The 16,665-nt window shown below is 41.3% G+C and overlaps 1 protein-coding gene across 8 annotated transcripts in view; it reads left to right on the top strand.

The window, feature by feature from the left end:
* Positions 1–9,599: 9,599 nt before the first annotated feature.
* The window catches only part of LOC105277220 (neuronal acetylcholine receptor subunit alpha-7), a 204,143-nt gene continuing 197,077 nt past the window's right edge, over positions 9,600–16,665 (top strand). For 5 of the 8 annotated variants that reach the window (XM_011335428.3, XM_011335434.3, XM_011335435.3 and 2 more), the window contains exons 1-2: positions 9,601–10,586; positions 12,699–13,223. In XM_011335428.3, the coding sequence (XP_011333730.1) occupies positions 13,082–13,223 (142 nt within the window). In that variant the 5' untranslated portion in view covers positions 9,601–10,586; positions 12,699–13,081. The other 3 variants (XM_011335431.3, XM_011335432.3, XM_011335433.3) reach the window with 3 other exon arrangements.

Genomic DNA, 16,665 nt, shown 5'->3' on the forward strand with positions numbered 1-16,665 from the left:
ACGGGGGTTGAAGGATAGAGGGGGATCGGAGAACGAAACTTACCTGACGGATACGGAGTCGTTGGGCACGATATGGAATCCTGGGGTCGCACCTCGGTCGACGGCGGTGATGGACAAATCGTCTCGCGGAGAGAAATTGAATGTCGAACTAGTTTCCCGACCACTTCCGGAAACGAATAGTTCCGTCAGAAGGGCTTTCAATAAATTTTCGTCGCACGCGCGCCAACGAGACGAAAATATTTTTTCGCTCGTTGGACAAATGCGCCCTCATGCGTCTCATTTCTTATTTATGCGTTCTGTAGAATCGGCCTTGTTAGTTCTCCGAGAAATGAAATCCTCGGCGTGCAAGTTAGGGGACTCTTGTTTGTTCTAGGGATCCTTGTTAGTTCATGATTAACCTCACAACGTTAAGAGGGGTTGCTATCGGACGGTAGCTCTAACAACCCTAGATGGATGTAATTCTGTTTATGTATTGGCATATTCTTCTATAAATCCATATTAAAGAACAAAGAAGAAAATAATTATTAGTGATCACGATGTACTTTTGTGTTTACTTTTGCGAGTTAGCAGATTTGCAAATAAGTATTCTATGTTAACGACGTTAAAAACTCTGTTAAAGTGCATTCGTCCATGTTCGAAATAATGACGAGAATTATTAAGATATGCCCATATATTTTTCAAGCATCGGGGAGATCGCGATAATTCACGTCATGATAGATAAAAAGATCGTTACGAGTTAAACGCATTGCGACTCGGCCGGTTTTTATGGAGTACGAATTTTCTGTCTCGCTTGGATGCAACGTATGTAATGGAGGAAAAAAATTGCATAATAAATAGCGCGATATATTGTACTCCCAGTCGGCAAATGCTGACTAACACAAAGTTCTTAGAAGAAGGTAGACAGCGTACTCGGACAAAAAAGAGAAAGAGATTCGCTTGACTTTTTTTCATCTGGGCTATCCTGGGGTTCTCGTTTATTAGCCCTACATCCAATGGTACGGTCGCTTCCAATTCGATGATCAAAAGGAAACTTGGCATCTCTTATTTTCGTAGAAATTAATAATTTCTCGGAACATTTAACTCCACTTGATATTGCTTTTATTCTTTGTCCACTCGAGAGGAAAAGGACGGGTGCTGCACGCTCTGCAATAAGAACGATACGGTAATTTCATCAGAGACTAATCTTGGCAGCTAATCCGCCGCCCTCGCTATAAACCATTCGGACATTACATCCCGCATCATCACAAAACAAGAAACAAACTCGAATCCATCAAAACTTTCCCCTCTCGTGTACGGAATTCGTACAGCAGTTAATTAATTTCGGCAGGGTCTGCTTATTATGTAACCGCAACCATCGCGACTGGTCGACCGACGTCTTGGCAATTTGGCATAACGTTACAAGCCACGCGAGATGTGACCCGCTGCTTTGTTTGCCATAGCATCTCCCCTTTTACGTATGCCATCGTGAAACAATCGTATTCCCCCTACGGCCATAACCGGTCCTGCACTGTGGAGTACGTCTTCTATTTCCGCGTCGAGTTTGGGAGGGTTTGTCCTCCCAGGAGGAATGTTCCTCCTAATTTATGAAACGCGGCGGACGTTACGCCGTTTAGTGAGGCACCTTCGAAGTAGGTACGAACCTGCGAGTTGGCACGTGAAGCGAAAACTTTGCAGGTAACCTGGGTACCTCTGGGTTACTACCGGGCGGGTTTTCTCGCAGCGTCATTAGTATTCCGGGATATACAGACGCACGGCGAGAGACAAAGAAGGATAGAAGGAGCGAAGGAGGAGGCGAGCAGGAGAAAAGCGAGATAGGTTCTCTCCCAAATGAGTACCTCACGCACAGAGACACGTTCCTCTACTTATTCTGCTTAGCGTTTCTATCCCCCGGCTCTTTTACACCCTCCAACCTGTCCTTCACTCTTTCGCTCTTCCTCTGTCGCACTTCCTCCGTGACTTACCGTAGGGAGCAGTAAAAAAAAGAAACGCTCTCCTAACGAATGCTTTTCTTCGTCACTTGTCATCAGGCTCGAGATGGTTCATAGTACAACGAGGAGGCCCGTCCTCCGACTCGTGTAATCAACGGGATTAACGAGACATTTACGTTAGTTCGGATGCATTCGATGCATTTTAATTAGAAATTCCGTGCGTATACGCTGATCACGAATGAAGCACGCGGATATGTCAGGTATAGTTATTAAACAGCTCGGTATTAATTATACGATAGGAGCGAGTATGCATAGATCCTACGGGACGTTTTGATCGACACATTACACATTTTTAATTCTGTTTGATTGGAATAGTATACGAGATGCACTTTCGAGATATCACTCAATACGGAACGTACAGAGATAATTGACACGAGTTAATTATTGGATCGCGGATATAAGTCTTCTCGGCAAAATTGGTCAATGTTGAAATTGCATCTTTCGCGTGACCGAAAACGGCAATCAATAAAAACAACTCTGTCGTGATGGATCTACATCGACACAGTGCATAATTTTGCAGAAAACTGAACGTATGCCAAGCGGCTGTCCTGAAACTTTATTGCCGTGACACGCGATAGCTGAAAGGAGTTAGTAAGACAAGAATAAATGCGGTTAACGCTAGTCCCCCTACACTTGCACACCTAGCGTAAAAGTACTCGATAGAGTGCAAAGTTAATCGTATTTCGTTTTTATAATAATCAAAGTCGGTCAAGCATCACGAAATAATTTATCACTTCATAAGTAACGAGTCAGCTGATTGTAATACCGATCAACTCGACGAGCTAACCTATTTAAACTTTGATGACTAATGCTGCAATACATTGTAAGACTTATTTATTTTCTCCAGTTTTTAATTGGTTAATTTTCTCCTTTTAAAATTCTTTTAGTTTTAAAAACATATTTTATAGATTTTTTAAAAATACGTATACGTACAGTGAGTGCAAAAAGTATTCGTACAGGGGAGATTTCTTTGAAAAAATCCTTATTTGGAGAAAATAAACTTTAATTAACGATATATTAATACTGAATACAATATATGTTATATCTCTGAATAATATTACATCAAGAAAAAGATAATAATTGAAAGATATCGTCCTTATAATTAACAAAAACAAAAACTTGTAGTAATTCACTGCGCAGAAAGTATTCGTACAGTTGAGAGATTTAGATTGTAGCGTTGCGACACAAGTGTTTACGTGGAGCTTTTTTGTTTACAATAGGAATGTGTGTTTTACTTCTCGGTTACGGTCCTAGAAATACTATCCATATCAGTCTTACTGCGTTATTAGAGCAAAATGGGTTGCAAGAATAAGGAGACTAATGAAGAAGAGCGAAAAATCATTATTAAATTACACAATCAGTGTAAATCTCTACGGAAAATTGCTCAGCTCATTGATAGACCTCGATCAACAGTCCAATCAATAATTTACCGTTTTTGTATTAGAAAAACAGTTAAAAATAAACCAAGAAGCGGCCGACCACAAACCTTCACTGAAACCGACAAACGTTTCATTCTTTGCCAAGTAAAGCTGGATCCGAAAACAAGTGCTCCAAAGATTGCGGGCGAACTAAAAAATCGCGGTGTAGACGTTTCCGCTAACACAGTTCGAAATGTGTTGCGAGAAAATGGATATCATGGCCGTGTTGCCAGGAAAAAGTTCTGAGTAAATGCGACTAATCGCAATAAACGATTAGAATTTGCGAAACAATACTTAAATAAACCGGATGAATTCTGGAACACAGTTATTTTCTCAGATGAGAGCAAATATAATATTTTTGTCTCCGATGGCAGGCGTATGGTATGGCGTAAAAAAAAATACAGAATTAGACCCAAGAAATCTTATACCGACGGTTAAACACGGTGACGATTCTGTACTTGGTTGGGGGTGTATAAGCGCAGCTGGAGTCGGCAATCTACATTTTATTAATGGTATAATGGACCACAAAATATACATAGAGATTTTTAAAAAAATCTTCATACTAGTGCACAAAAATTAGGAATCGCGGAAAAATATATTTTCCAACAGGACAATGATCCTAAACATACAGCATATAATATAAAACAATGGCTTTTATATAATGTTCGGAAACAATTATATACACTTCCCCAATCACCCGATCTCAATCCTATTGAACATTTATGGAAAATTCTTGGAGATGCTATTAGAAAAAGGCAAATTTCTAATCAAAATGATTTAAAAACAGCTCTTCAACAAGAATGAAATTCTATCTCATCAACTGTTACGCAAAAGTTGGTACACTCGATGAATCAAAGACTACAAGCTGTAATTAATGCTAATGGAAACCCTACAAAGTATTAATTAATAAGTTTTTTTAATTAAAAAAGGAGTGTACGAATACTTTCTGCGCAAGGAATTAATACAAGTTTTTGTTTTTGTTAATTATAAGGACGATATGTTTCGATTATTATATTTTTGTTGATGTAATATTATTCAGAAGTATAACATATATTGTATTCAGTATTAATATATTGTTAATTAAAGTTTATTTTCTACAAATAACAATTTTTTGAAAGAAATTTCTCCTGTACGAATACTTTTTGCATTCACTGTATAGAGGAGAATCCCCTATTATGAGATATGCTCCTAATATGAGATAATGGGGTTTCTGCTAAACTAGTGAGCACTATCTGTTAGTTCCACCATGAACTTATTACTCTTGGTGTAAAATGTATTTAGTGAAAAATTCATTGTTCGTTATTGCGTTTAGCCTTTGCAAGAAAAGATTTATGAAATTGTGAACATGTCAAAGTAACTTGAGGTTAGTCTTTAAACCTTGTTTATTATATAATAAAGAAATGGTTGGCAATAAATTCAGTATGCAATGATAGAGTAGAATCGTAGTAACAGGAAAATACGCAATTTGTTGAATTGCTTAATTGTAGAGGTTAGATTTCATGATCGCGGAATCGCTAGGCGTGTGGCTCGTATAATGAGATATTCAGGGTACTCTTAATATGAGATAATTATTGCTCGAATATGAAGATTATGCAGTGTAATAAAAAGAAAGAAAATACTACTTAAGGTTAAAGAAACGTTAATACGAATTTATATTACGAATTTTTGTGTATTTAATTTTTATAAAATCTGACTATGGAGGTTAGAGAAACGAGGATGCGTCGACAGTGGAATCGTAAAGATTTGGCGAAGGCTGTGGCAGCAGTATTTTTATAAAACTATCTAATAAAGTTTTTTAATTGCAATAATAATGTATGTTGCACTTTTAACACCGATTTCTCGAGGTATCTTATATTAGGAGCACACTTTCTCGATCTTGCGTAAAGCTCTTTTTTCAAATTTTTTTAATTTTCAGAAAAAATAATATTAAAATTAGATTTTTCATTTCACCAACCTAAAGCTTATTAAATTCTCTTCAAGAGAACGTATTACATTTTTAAATTCTGCCTATAGATTTCCTTACATTCGGCAAAATCGATATGGTATCTCATAATCGGGGACTTTCCTCTATATCTAAAATATTATTTGCCTAATTTGGAATATTATTTGTCAGACAAGATCGTTATCTACGTTAAAAATTTTATATAATTTGCTCGTTTGTTCTTGTGGAAATCCAATTTCAAAGTTTCATTCCTATCATAACAGATAGTATCGAATCGTACGCAGGCTCATGTCCGAACTGGATAGGCGAAGGCGTTAACATTTCCGTTTCATCCGACGTGCAGCGTGGAAAACACATATTTGCACAGATCGCATACATTCCGTCCCGGATACGTCAATTGCGCAAAAGTTTCGAGTGATCTGTTCGCGAACAGAGTGACCCAAATAGACGTTTCCAGCATCGAATGTTTGACCTCAAAGTTCGGGGAGAGAGAGAACCCCGGGTCGATCGCGCGCGGTTTTGCTTCACCCCCTCGAGCACACACCAGAGAACTTTGTCCCTCGCGCGCGTTTAACCGAGCGTTCCGCATCGGATTCGTCGCGCGTCGTAAATAAAAGTCCACGGGCGATAGCGAGCGATACGTCAGGGGGATACCAGCATGACACCTGGTGCCTCGTGCAATCGGCATTAAAGTGCAATGAGATTGAAAAGGACGCAGAAGTCAAACCACCCCTAGGCGATATACGATAGCGAGAGCGATTCAAAGGAGCAAAAACCCGGCAACGCACAATGGTATTCCGCCTCGACGAGAAGCCTCGTCGCTACTCGAGACGCCACAATAGTCCACAAGGATGGCCCGTGGGGAACGCTGATTTCTCCACAATTTCTGTTATTTTGGGCGAGTGCACGGCCAGCAGGCTGATTCCCAAAGAGGGACGGCCGGCTGTGAGGAATGGACCGTGGATGGACCGGACTCGGCGAAGAGGGACGAGCCTGTGAGGCGTGAGTTCGAGTTCTAGCTTAGGGTTGCCAGGTGCAACCTCGCCCTTCCTGCTTGTATACCTGCGTCCTACAAAACATCGCTCATTCTTCGTGTCCGCCCGTCCGTCTGGGCTTTAGCCTTGACCATTCCGAACGTAACACCACAGAAGAATCATATGACGGTCGTCACGATGATCGGCGAAACAAATGAATAATTTTGTACGCGCTCTCAGTAGTTTTTAATGAATGTATCAAAATTTCTTTAATATTCATTAATATTCATAAGCGTCTTGACCATTAGTCAAACGATCCATGCGATAATTCTTCTTCCAAAGCTTCTCTCTCTCTCACTTTGTTTCTCTTGAAGAATGTTAATGAAAAGGATAAGATTGGAGATACGCTTAAAGCGTGTAAAAATTTGCATATCAATGACTTTTTGCGCCGATTAATCTGCCAGTGCACGCAAATTCATGAGCGCATTGTTTCCTTGGGAGCGTGGAGGCGAATCTCAGCCTTGACCATCTCGAAATAGCGCGGAGGGGGCAAGTTGACGATATATTACCTCATCCGGTGTCTTGCAGTAATTAGCATACTGAATAGGTAGAGGTAATTGTATTCGACGTTGCTCTAAATGGCACAGCAACGAACGCGATGCCTGACACGCTCTAGAAACGTAGTTTTGATTAGTGATTATACTAGCGTGGCAAGCGCTTTTGTGAAATTTAATGTAGCGTATGGCAAATTGCCCGCCCTCTCTCTCTCTCTCTCTCCTCTCTCCGTGAACTTTAGGTAGCTACAGCTTTGTGTCAACCGAATTATCTCAGAATAGGGGAGCGCGCGTCTTTGTAATGGCTTCTAAGGAAGTTACAACAATGAATAAACGACCTCGTATATATAAAAGGGATATGCTGAATTCTTAAATCAGCGTCATTTGTCAGTAAATTTTATGAACACTTCTAATGACAATTCCATTTAAGCGGTGTATGTACATTATATAGCGCATACACTGTATATCACACGTTATTTAAGATATTCCAGATAACTTTTACGCGCAGTATGTGAGAAAAATTAGAGTCGTTTAATTATGAAATACATAATCATATTTGTTTTGTATTTAGGAAAACGTTTATATATAATGATTAGATCATATACATATATGTATATATATTTGCCTAAGTTTGTTATTCATGACTGATTACAAATTATCAATTGCAGTTGCATTGTGTAATGAGAACTTTAATCAGTGTTATTAGAGATACAGTTATGCAAATATTAATTATTAATGTAATTTATCTAGACGTAATTTATCCATGTTATTATTGCGTAAAATCAATGAGTAAATTTGATGAATAAATAAATTTCATTGATTATATACTTCGACCATCTATCACACAATTTTGAATTTATAGCTATTTCAAATTAATCAGCTTTAACAAACTCTAAATTAAAATATCGATATCAGATTATATCCATCGCAAAAATATTAAGATTGTAGAATAATATCATGCGAGTGATATAATAAGAAGTATAGGTTTCATAATATATGATACGAAATTGTTTTTAATTATCGTACGTAGGAAACATATCTTGCGAGAAAACGCACATACACGGAAAATTGTGAGAAATCTGTCTTTTCGACCAGAATATATTTTCATGAGTACAATATTTGTAAGGATTTAGCGGATAATGGCATATGAGTAAACGCAGATGTTGGTAGAGAGTTGGTTATCGACTGTAAGAATGTAGATTCGCTGCATTTTCATGGCTCGGTGGCACAGTGTAAAATACGTTCCAACAAATATCTACTTCTGATAAAATCATCATTGACCGTTTCACAAAAAAATACAGACATAAAAGCATGTTTATGTATTTTTTATTTATCAAATTTGTCAGGTATTATAAACGATATCTTGAAAAAAATTAATAAAATTTAGCGCTTTATCAATTTGCAATCTTTGCGGCTGACTAAAGCGCCTTGCATGACTTTCCCGTAATCTGTTCAGCAAGCAGCAGTTGATAAAGAGATTGCCTGCATCGGTTTGCTAAATTTAATTCTATTCATATGTGACTCATTTGTGGCATTAAATAAGCAAATAATAAGAAATACGTAAAGCAACAATCTTATTCTATCTCGTTTTACACTCATTAATCTATTTTGAAAAGTATTTATTTGTGAGATATTTTAATATTTATTAATTTATTAATAAATATTAATATTTATTACTTTACTTTAGTCAGATCAATATCTTTTGATAAGCACGTCGAAACTTGTTTATAGAAAAATCAGTTGTTATTCTTAAATCGTTTTTAAGTTTAAAAAGAACTTACCGTTTAAATATTGATTTAAATTCATGTTGTAATGGATGGCGTTACGATCTTACATCGCGTTCGCGATTTAATTCTGTCCGCTCCAAACTTGCAGAGAAATCCGTCACACATGTGTCTCCCCTGTAATACAAAATTGGTCGACGTATAGTGACCCATGCGAAACTCCCGAAGATGTAACGTTCCGTTCATCCATCAACCGTCCATCTGGGCGACCTTGTCTTAGACACGCGTTTTCCCAGAAACTTCGGAAAACAATCGATTCATCTGTCAAGAATGGCATCCATCCGCGCTCTACTTATGTTCCTGTCGCGTCGGCATCCTCGGTGCACCGAAACTATGCCGTCCCTGGGATCTCGTCCGCCGAGGCTAATCCCCCTTGGCGGACTTGGACCATGCTCCAGCATCGTTCGCGATGGTCGCGATGGAATCAACGCATATCCTCGCACGCGCTTACCCTTGAGAGAGAAAGCAAGAATAAGAGTGAGCTAGAGGGAAAAACACACGGGCAGGCAGAGTGAGCTCGCAACACACGGCAACGGCCGTGAGCCAAGGGGAGTTCGCTAGGGGATAAGAAAGACGCGGCGCGCTGCGCGCGACACTCATCCGAGAGAGACAGGGTGAGTTCTCCGGTACTCGGTGGTGGGTACAATATTGATCTGTGGGGTGGGCTTCGGGGATGCTGTCCTCTAGCTCTCTCCTCCGCCCCCGGGTCGCCCGTCTCGCCCGCCTTCTTGTGCCCCCTCATCCCCGCGGTGTCACCCCCCGCACCTTCACACCCCCCCAGCTGTGCTCTCCTGGTACTCGCGATCGTGGTGGGGGCCACGCTGGTTGCGTGCTGGTCCAGTCCGCAGCCTCCCGCGAAATCGTGGTGGGAACCGGAGGCGGCCACGGGAGGTAGGGACCGCGGGGAGGGTGGCTGCTGGCGAAGGTGGAGGTGGCGGAGGAGGGTTGTGCCGATCGTGGGGAACACTCCTCGCGTCTATATCGCGGCGGTGGCTGCGAGTCGCGAGAGCTCGACCGGCAGCTCGTACACGACCCCAACCGCCTCCTTTTTCAGGGGTTTCGGTTTCCGGTTCGGATACCCGTTCGCAGGGACGAGGCGGTTTTTCTCCATCCTCCGTGCATCCATCCTTCTCTCTTTCTCTCTTCACCTATCTAAACTTCTCTGCCACCTCTTTCTTTTAATTCCTGTCTCCCTGATCTTCCATAATTTCCCTCTTGCCAGCCGCTGTCCCAGTCTAGCGCGAGTTGCCACATTCGGCCGAACTTCGCGGCGTACACCCTCCGTGCGTGCGCGGCCTGTGCGAGGGGCTCCGTGTCTCTTCGTCGTCCCCGTGGTCGTGCTCGTCGCCGTAGTCGCCCGTCATACGGATTACTCGCGTTCGCATCCCGCTCGTGGCGAACCAAGTGCGCGCGATGCGAGATAGTACCGTGCACGCAAGTGGAACGACTTTGCCGGACGAAAGCAATTACGGATAAGAGGGCAAAGGAAAAGGCATACGACGGAGCGACGAAGAACGGTGGCGAATGGGAGTGCGGAGGAGAAGGATAGGTTGCCGCAACAGGGCAGGAAGAGCGACGATGGTGAACGCGGATACACGGGAATGCACGTTCGTGCGAGCGCGTGATCCCTGTTGAGGAGAAAAGAGTGCCAAGGGAGAGTGCGAAAACCAAACGGAAGAGAAAAACGCAAGCAAGAACCGCAGAGAGATCGGCGAATTCATTGCCTACGTGGAACGAGCTGCTGGCAGAGGGAGCAGTCACGCTCCGCGAAGTTGCCTGGATACCGGGCAACACCGTGTTGCGCTCCGGTAAAGTAGGAGGCATCGGAGCAGGCGGAGGTGGTGGTGCTGCTCCGCGGGAGGATGGAACGCGCGATGAACTGTAGTGAGACGAGGAAGACGATCGCCGGCCAGGCCGCGAACGCAGGTCCGTGCTGCTGCCAAGAGTCGCGATAGTACACCCGCGCCCCTCTCAAAGTTCGCTGGAGAGAAAGGGAGAGAAAGAGAGAGAGAAAGAGAGTGAGAATGAAAATGAGAGAGAAAGGAAACATACATAGTTCGAAAAACGCGACAGCATGCTCGCGACTCGGAAAGCGAACGCGGAAAGTATCGCGGCGTCGTTCGCCGTGCTGCAGTTAGTCGTTGATTCGTCGAACGTTCGTCGACACTGCCAGGAGCCCGAGAAATAGTCCCTGACTAGTCTCGCAGAGTTCCGGACTCCCTCCGTGAGATCGTTCGCGGCGGTTGCCTTTCGCAAAATTTTTCAACGCACACAACGCGCGAGTATCGAGCGTATTGTTCTCGGTTCTAAGTTGGTTCGCGTTTGCAGCCAGGAATCCCGGGTAGCATCATCGAGGTGGTGCGTGCGAGCAAGTAATGAAGTGAGCTCTGGTGCCGGTCGAGAACGGGGTGAGAGCATTCGTAACGATGGATGCTGCCGCGTGGGGGAGAGCAAGAGCATTCGATAGCGAGGAAGCGTAGACGCCACAGACACCTGTAAACCGGAGCGGGCGCGAGCTCTTGAGCCTCTTGAGACGAGATCTCTTTCGCCCTATCGATGAGAGCCGGTGACATGCTCTTCGAATACCGTGTGCTAAACCGCGAGCTCGTTACGTACGCGTAATTGATGAGGGATATATGGGGGGTGAAAATTCCCGAATATAATCGTAAATGCGTTTGTATCGACTAGAACAAGTCAGGACATCACAGACGCATTTCCCGTGAGATTAAAACTCGCGCCATTGTTGCTTCTGAGACATGCGAGACAATAAGAAAAAATTGCTACCTGTATCGATAGGTAGAAACCACGGTAATGACGTGCCATTTAATGTACAGTCTCTTGTGAGTTCGATAAATAGGTCATCGTAACGCTGGAGTCGTGATCAATGGCAGCTCGATTGGAAAGGGTTGCAACTAATTAATTCGCATATTTTTGTTACCAAGTGCAGAATAGTCCTCTTTGATGAAATTCAGCGCTCTTGTATGTAAAAATGCGCGAGAACAAAGGCATAATATGCTCTTGCGTATCGCATTTTTTAAGTTTTTTTTCACAAGGTGACAGTAAAAATGTTAATTTTTTTTATTTTGATGATTTCCTCTTGTGATTGTGTTTTCTTAAACACAAATTTAACAATATTTTTGTGCTTCTCAAGATGATATTTAGTTTCTTCTACGAATGGTATATAATATTCAAGTACCATAGAATATATGAGATTATTTAAATATAATATAATGGAATTATAAAAATTACAAATACGTTTATAGATTCCATTTAAATTCAATATATTATATTATATCGAATATATTCGCGTTTTTCATTTTTTTGTTGCGACAGTATTAATGAATTACTAGACCGCAAAATTATTCTGGTCTATTCGCAGAAATCGATTTATGAGTCTGCATATGCTTTTTCAATTATATTAATAATTCATTCGGTTTCACTGAGAAGATAGAAAATTTACGATAACGGGGCTCGGCAAAACCGATCGTCCTCAGTCGCAGCACGTTTTTCCAAGGGGAATACGAGAAATCCCTTCTTGCTGATAGTGAAATAGTAAATCAAGCGCTAGGCTTGTAAATCACCTGTCTTCGATGTTCATAACGACCACAACCGTTATATATCAGCAAAAAGATAGATGACAGCATTATTCACATGAGTGTCTTATTTCACTTCTCCACAGCGAATAAAAACTATTTCAAATTTCAATGCATCTTTATTTTTATACACAGGTTCGAATACGAGTTTAAGTGACTTTAAATTGAGTGTTGAAAATCTCGATCGGACAAGTGTCACAGTAACCATTTGAGAATCGTAATCCAAGAATACAATGTTTGTGAAGATTTTTTTACGTACCATAAAAAGTATTAAGAAAAGCTTTAACGAGCATTCGTTGGGTGAATGGCACGTGTTAACGATTAATGCAGCTTCGGCGAATTAACGAGATATAATACAGGGCATGTCGCGAAACGACGCCGCGCCCGATAAGAGCGTACGAGAGGGTGAAGGGGTCGTTCACACGCGCGAAATCATTATTTTCAGGATTCCCCGCGAGAATGCTCGAAACCCCGGGAAGCATCGTCATGCGAACGTAGCGCGTTCTCACTGTGAACAGTAAAACGTCGTCAACTATCAGCGATTGAGACCTCGCGGATACGCACGACCGAGGAGCGCGGAAGAACGCTTGGTTATGACGGCGAAGTCGGGAGGTGCGTTAGCGAGTATCGATTAGCGGACGATTCGCGTGGAATTGAACTCGACTCGTGATACCTGCACGATGATGATGATCAGTGACGCAGCGGGCGACAAAGCGCTTCCGGGCGACACTTGCGGCGGTGACCGCTGCATGTAGAAGTGAACACGCAAAATTGTGCAGTGCGTCGCGGCCACGACGGGCCACGACTGGGAAGAACATCGGCAAGTCGATGTCGCGCCTCGACCTGGGCCTGCAAAATTCATCTGCCATGGCGCACCAGACAAGAGGTCTACCGCAGTTGCGAATAAAGTTTTGTGCTACGGTCGCCGCCGGTCTCCAAATAGTCCTCTTGCTCACCGTCCTACCTCAAGGTAAGTTCGCCGGACGCACTTTCGATATTTTACGGCGAGCTTGTACGCGACATTACCCGCGCCCATGATTTCCTTTATCGCTCGTCTAGACCGTTTCAGAAACGAAACGGCATAGCCGATATTTCTTCGAACGAACGATTTTGAAGGTATTGACGAGAAAGTGAACCATGAAACTCCCAACGGCTTGAGTGATAAAAGTTGTTATATTTATCATTTAGAAGATATGATATTATAATGATTCATTACGGTACAGTCTTAGTTGAATTAAAAATATTAACAAATAAGATACTACAGTAACGTAAAATCTGAGGGATGCATGTGTTCATTATCTAACAATAAGTATTCTTCTAATAATGCGTTTTTGAATTTTCTCGCTCAAAAGGCTTTAACGTGCACTGACTTTTATGTGACGACAAAAGTTTGGAAAGGCGTCCGGTTTACCAGTATTACATTTGATCGACGATGCGCTTCAAATAAGACTAATTTAATAGTGGTTAGTTCCAAAATGCAATTATAATCTTCTGCTTACTTACCTGCTGAGACATTTTCGTTTAGATGATGAGGACTGACATTCTTGTCACAAAACTTTTCAAATTTTATTGTTTGATGGCAGCTTAGATAAAAATTAAATTAATATATAATTAATTTAATGTATAACGGTGATAACCATCATGAATTTTTATCCTACATTTTTAATATTACCATTGATTGAATGAATCATTGATACGAAGATGAATAAAAATATAATATATTCTTGCCTATTAGTATTCAAGGACGCTTGCACTCGAGTCGATTTTTGTACACGGAGACTTTTATCAACCAGTATTCAAGCGTGTTACTTCGTCCGGCTACCTTGTCCTGATATAGAAATCTGAAAATAACTTGAGACGAGTACATAATTTAATGAACAGCACTCCCGCGACACTATCTTCTAACGTCATTTTTGGTCAGACTCTTAATTTCTTAATCCATCAACGCAGTAAATAAGAAATCATAGATATCGTTCGCATCGATAAATATAATCATGTTGATTATAATAAGTGTAAAAACCGTATTCAAGTTAATAGCACGATAGCCTATGACTTGCTCTAATTACAATAATATATGTTAACTTGGCTAGCTAGCTTTAAGTTGCTCTAAACTAATTTTGGTTGCACATTCTTCGTTCACTATACGAATACTATACGAATACGAATACTATATGAAGTTTATGTACACGTGCGAGGAAAGTGTGTTGTCGTTTATATAATTTATGCGTAGCTGATTACACTAAAATGACGCGCACATACGTATAATAAATCGGTTCATCAGTGATGATTACGGACAACGTATTCAGTAATGGTGCAACGTATAATAGAATCACCACATCCGCGGTGCACTGGGTACGACCTGCCATGACGACACATCGGTGCTGGACCGCGACAAAACTGCATTTCGTTTGGTCGACGAAGTTTCGTAAACGTGCGACTCGGTACGACTCGGAATTAAATCTCACGGTTTGAGAAACTCCACCGGAAAAACATCGTCATTCCGCGGACAGTTATGGCAAAGTTTCGACATGGCCGACGTTGGTTTCTCTGTACAAATTTTACAAGCTGCGCGGACTCGGATATGGAGTTTATCCAACATCTAGTTTATAACTGAAATGCTGTTAGAAGATTAAACATGTCTTCATTCGGATAGGAAAAAGATGTATCTGTGTGTAGAACATAAAAAATCATTACAACTAATAAATTTTCGCGATAAACATACTGAAGAGGACTATTGCACGATGATTGAAATTGTGATCGCTGATCGTTTGGCAGCACTAAAGTTTAACCGCTGAATTTAAACGTGGAATTTGATTGAAACGGAGTCAAGGGATTAATATCCCTGTGCCACCATCACTCATGCATTAAAGATCGTCCACAAAAGCGATCTTTTCAGTATACAGGATTCGGATATTAACGCTCCGACATATTTTTCTGGTGAACGTGTAACATTTTCAATCATCATTATTCTCTTGCAATACATATAGCGAACGTATATTTTATCACCAATATCATGCTAGCTGATAGAATGTCATAACTTCCACATCGAATGTGAAAATAGAACTGTGATGATACGATCATGATGTATGTATAATGTAGTCGGCAAACCCGTACACTATATCTTGCTGTTATTTTCATTTCTCAATGATTCTACTTCAAATAATCACGAAATTTCTTGTACACTTTTTCCTCTCGTCATCAACCTGCTGATTCTTTGATCGATCATTGCTCACCCTCGTTACGTTGTGTCAGTCGTAAATCAATCTATGCAGTAAGTAGAGAACGATGGGCAGCTTTCCACGGCTCTCGTTCGCGTCGTCCCGATTTAATTTCGATCGAGAATCTGTTAGCCTCGGTCTGATGCTGATGTAAAATTCATGGTCGTGGTTTTCGTACGCGATTGCGCGAGTTTAGCTCGCGACCAGCGACATATCTATTTCCGACGGCATGGCTCGCACATTTCTTCGTGAGTCTAAGATTACGTGGCTCGCGATAATAAGTCATTCGATTTATCGCCGGTCTCAAACGAGGTATCTCCTCAGAGGGGCCAGATTTCAGGGTAACTGAGAGTTTCTCCCAGAGCCCTCGCCGGTCGTGCCGATCGCCGACCGATCGTGAGTTATTCTCGGACAAACGGGAAAAAGCCTCCCTGCAAAACTGCCGCGGGCGCTGCGTATTTTTCTACGTTACGCTTTATGGTGGCCGATGGTTGTTCCTCAATTACCAGAGCATCGATGAGGAGCTCTCCGAGAATTCCTCCTCCAAAGAGATCACTTCTCACAAAATAGCGTACTGTATTCTGTTTTAACGAGCAATGCAGCATTTACGTTTACAATATCGTGTGTACGATTATCTAATTTCCGAATTTATAACGTTGCAATTGATTTCGTCGTTGTGATAGGAATTTTTAAATTGAGAGAGAATTTAAAAATTGACGGATATTTAAAATAAATAGGTCAATATTAGATAGATAGACTGGCCGACGAGATTGTTAAATTGATCTATTTTTCTCAAATTAGAATAATGATTAAATTAATGCATCATTTGGACAAATTCGCGAAAAGTGTGATGGGGATAATTGAATGTTGTGTATGTATAAAATTCTATGTAATAATGGCTTTTAATGTCCGATATCTTTCATTTCCTATGATTTCGCACATGCTCATTCCGTATACTACATACGCATAGCTTTGAAGAGCAATAAAGCATTAATATCGTTTACTGTCTGATCAATACGAAACTCTACAGTCTGTCAACTGTAACATCAATCGATCGATTGTCAGACTAGACCAGCAAAGCACCTGTCAATGATATGACGCGTAGGAGATGATCAAATGCGAATTGCCGATAGATATTACTATGCCAAATGTTAGTTAGAATAGCAATTCTCGCATGTAAAGAAGTGGATTATT

This window comes from Ooceraea biroi, chromosome 3 (assembly GCF_003672135.1).
Source record: "Ooceraea biroi isolate clonal line C1 chromosome 3, Obir_v5.4, whole genome shotgun sequence".
NCBI classification, from domain to species: Eukaryota; Metazoa; Arthropoda; class Insecta; order Hymenoptera; family Formicidae; genus Ooceraea; species Ooceraea biroi.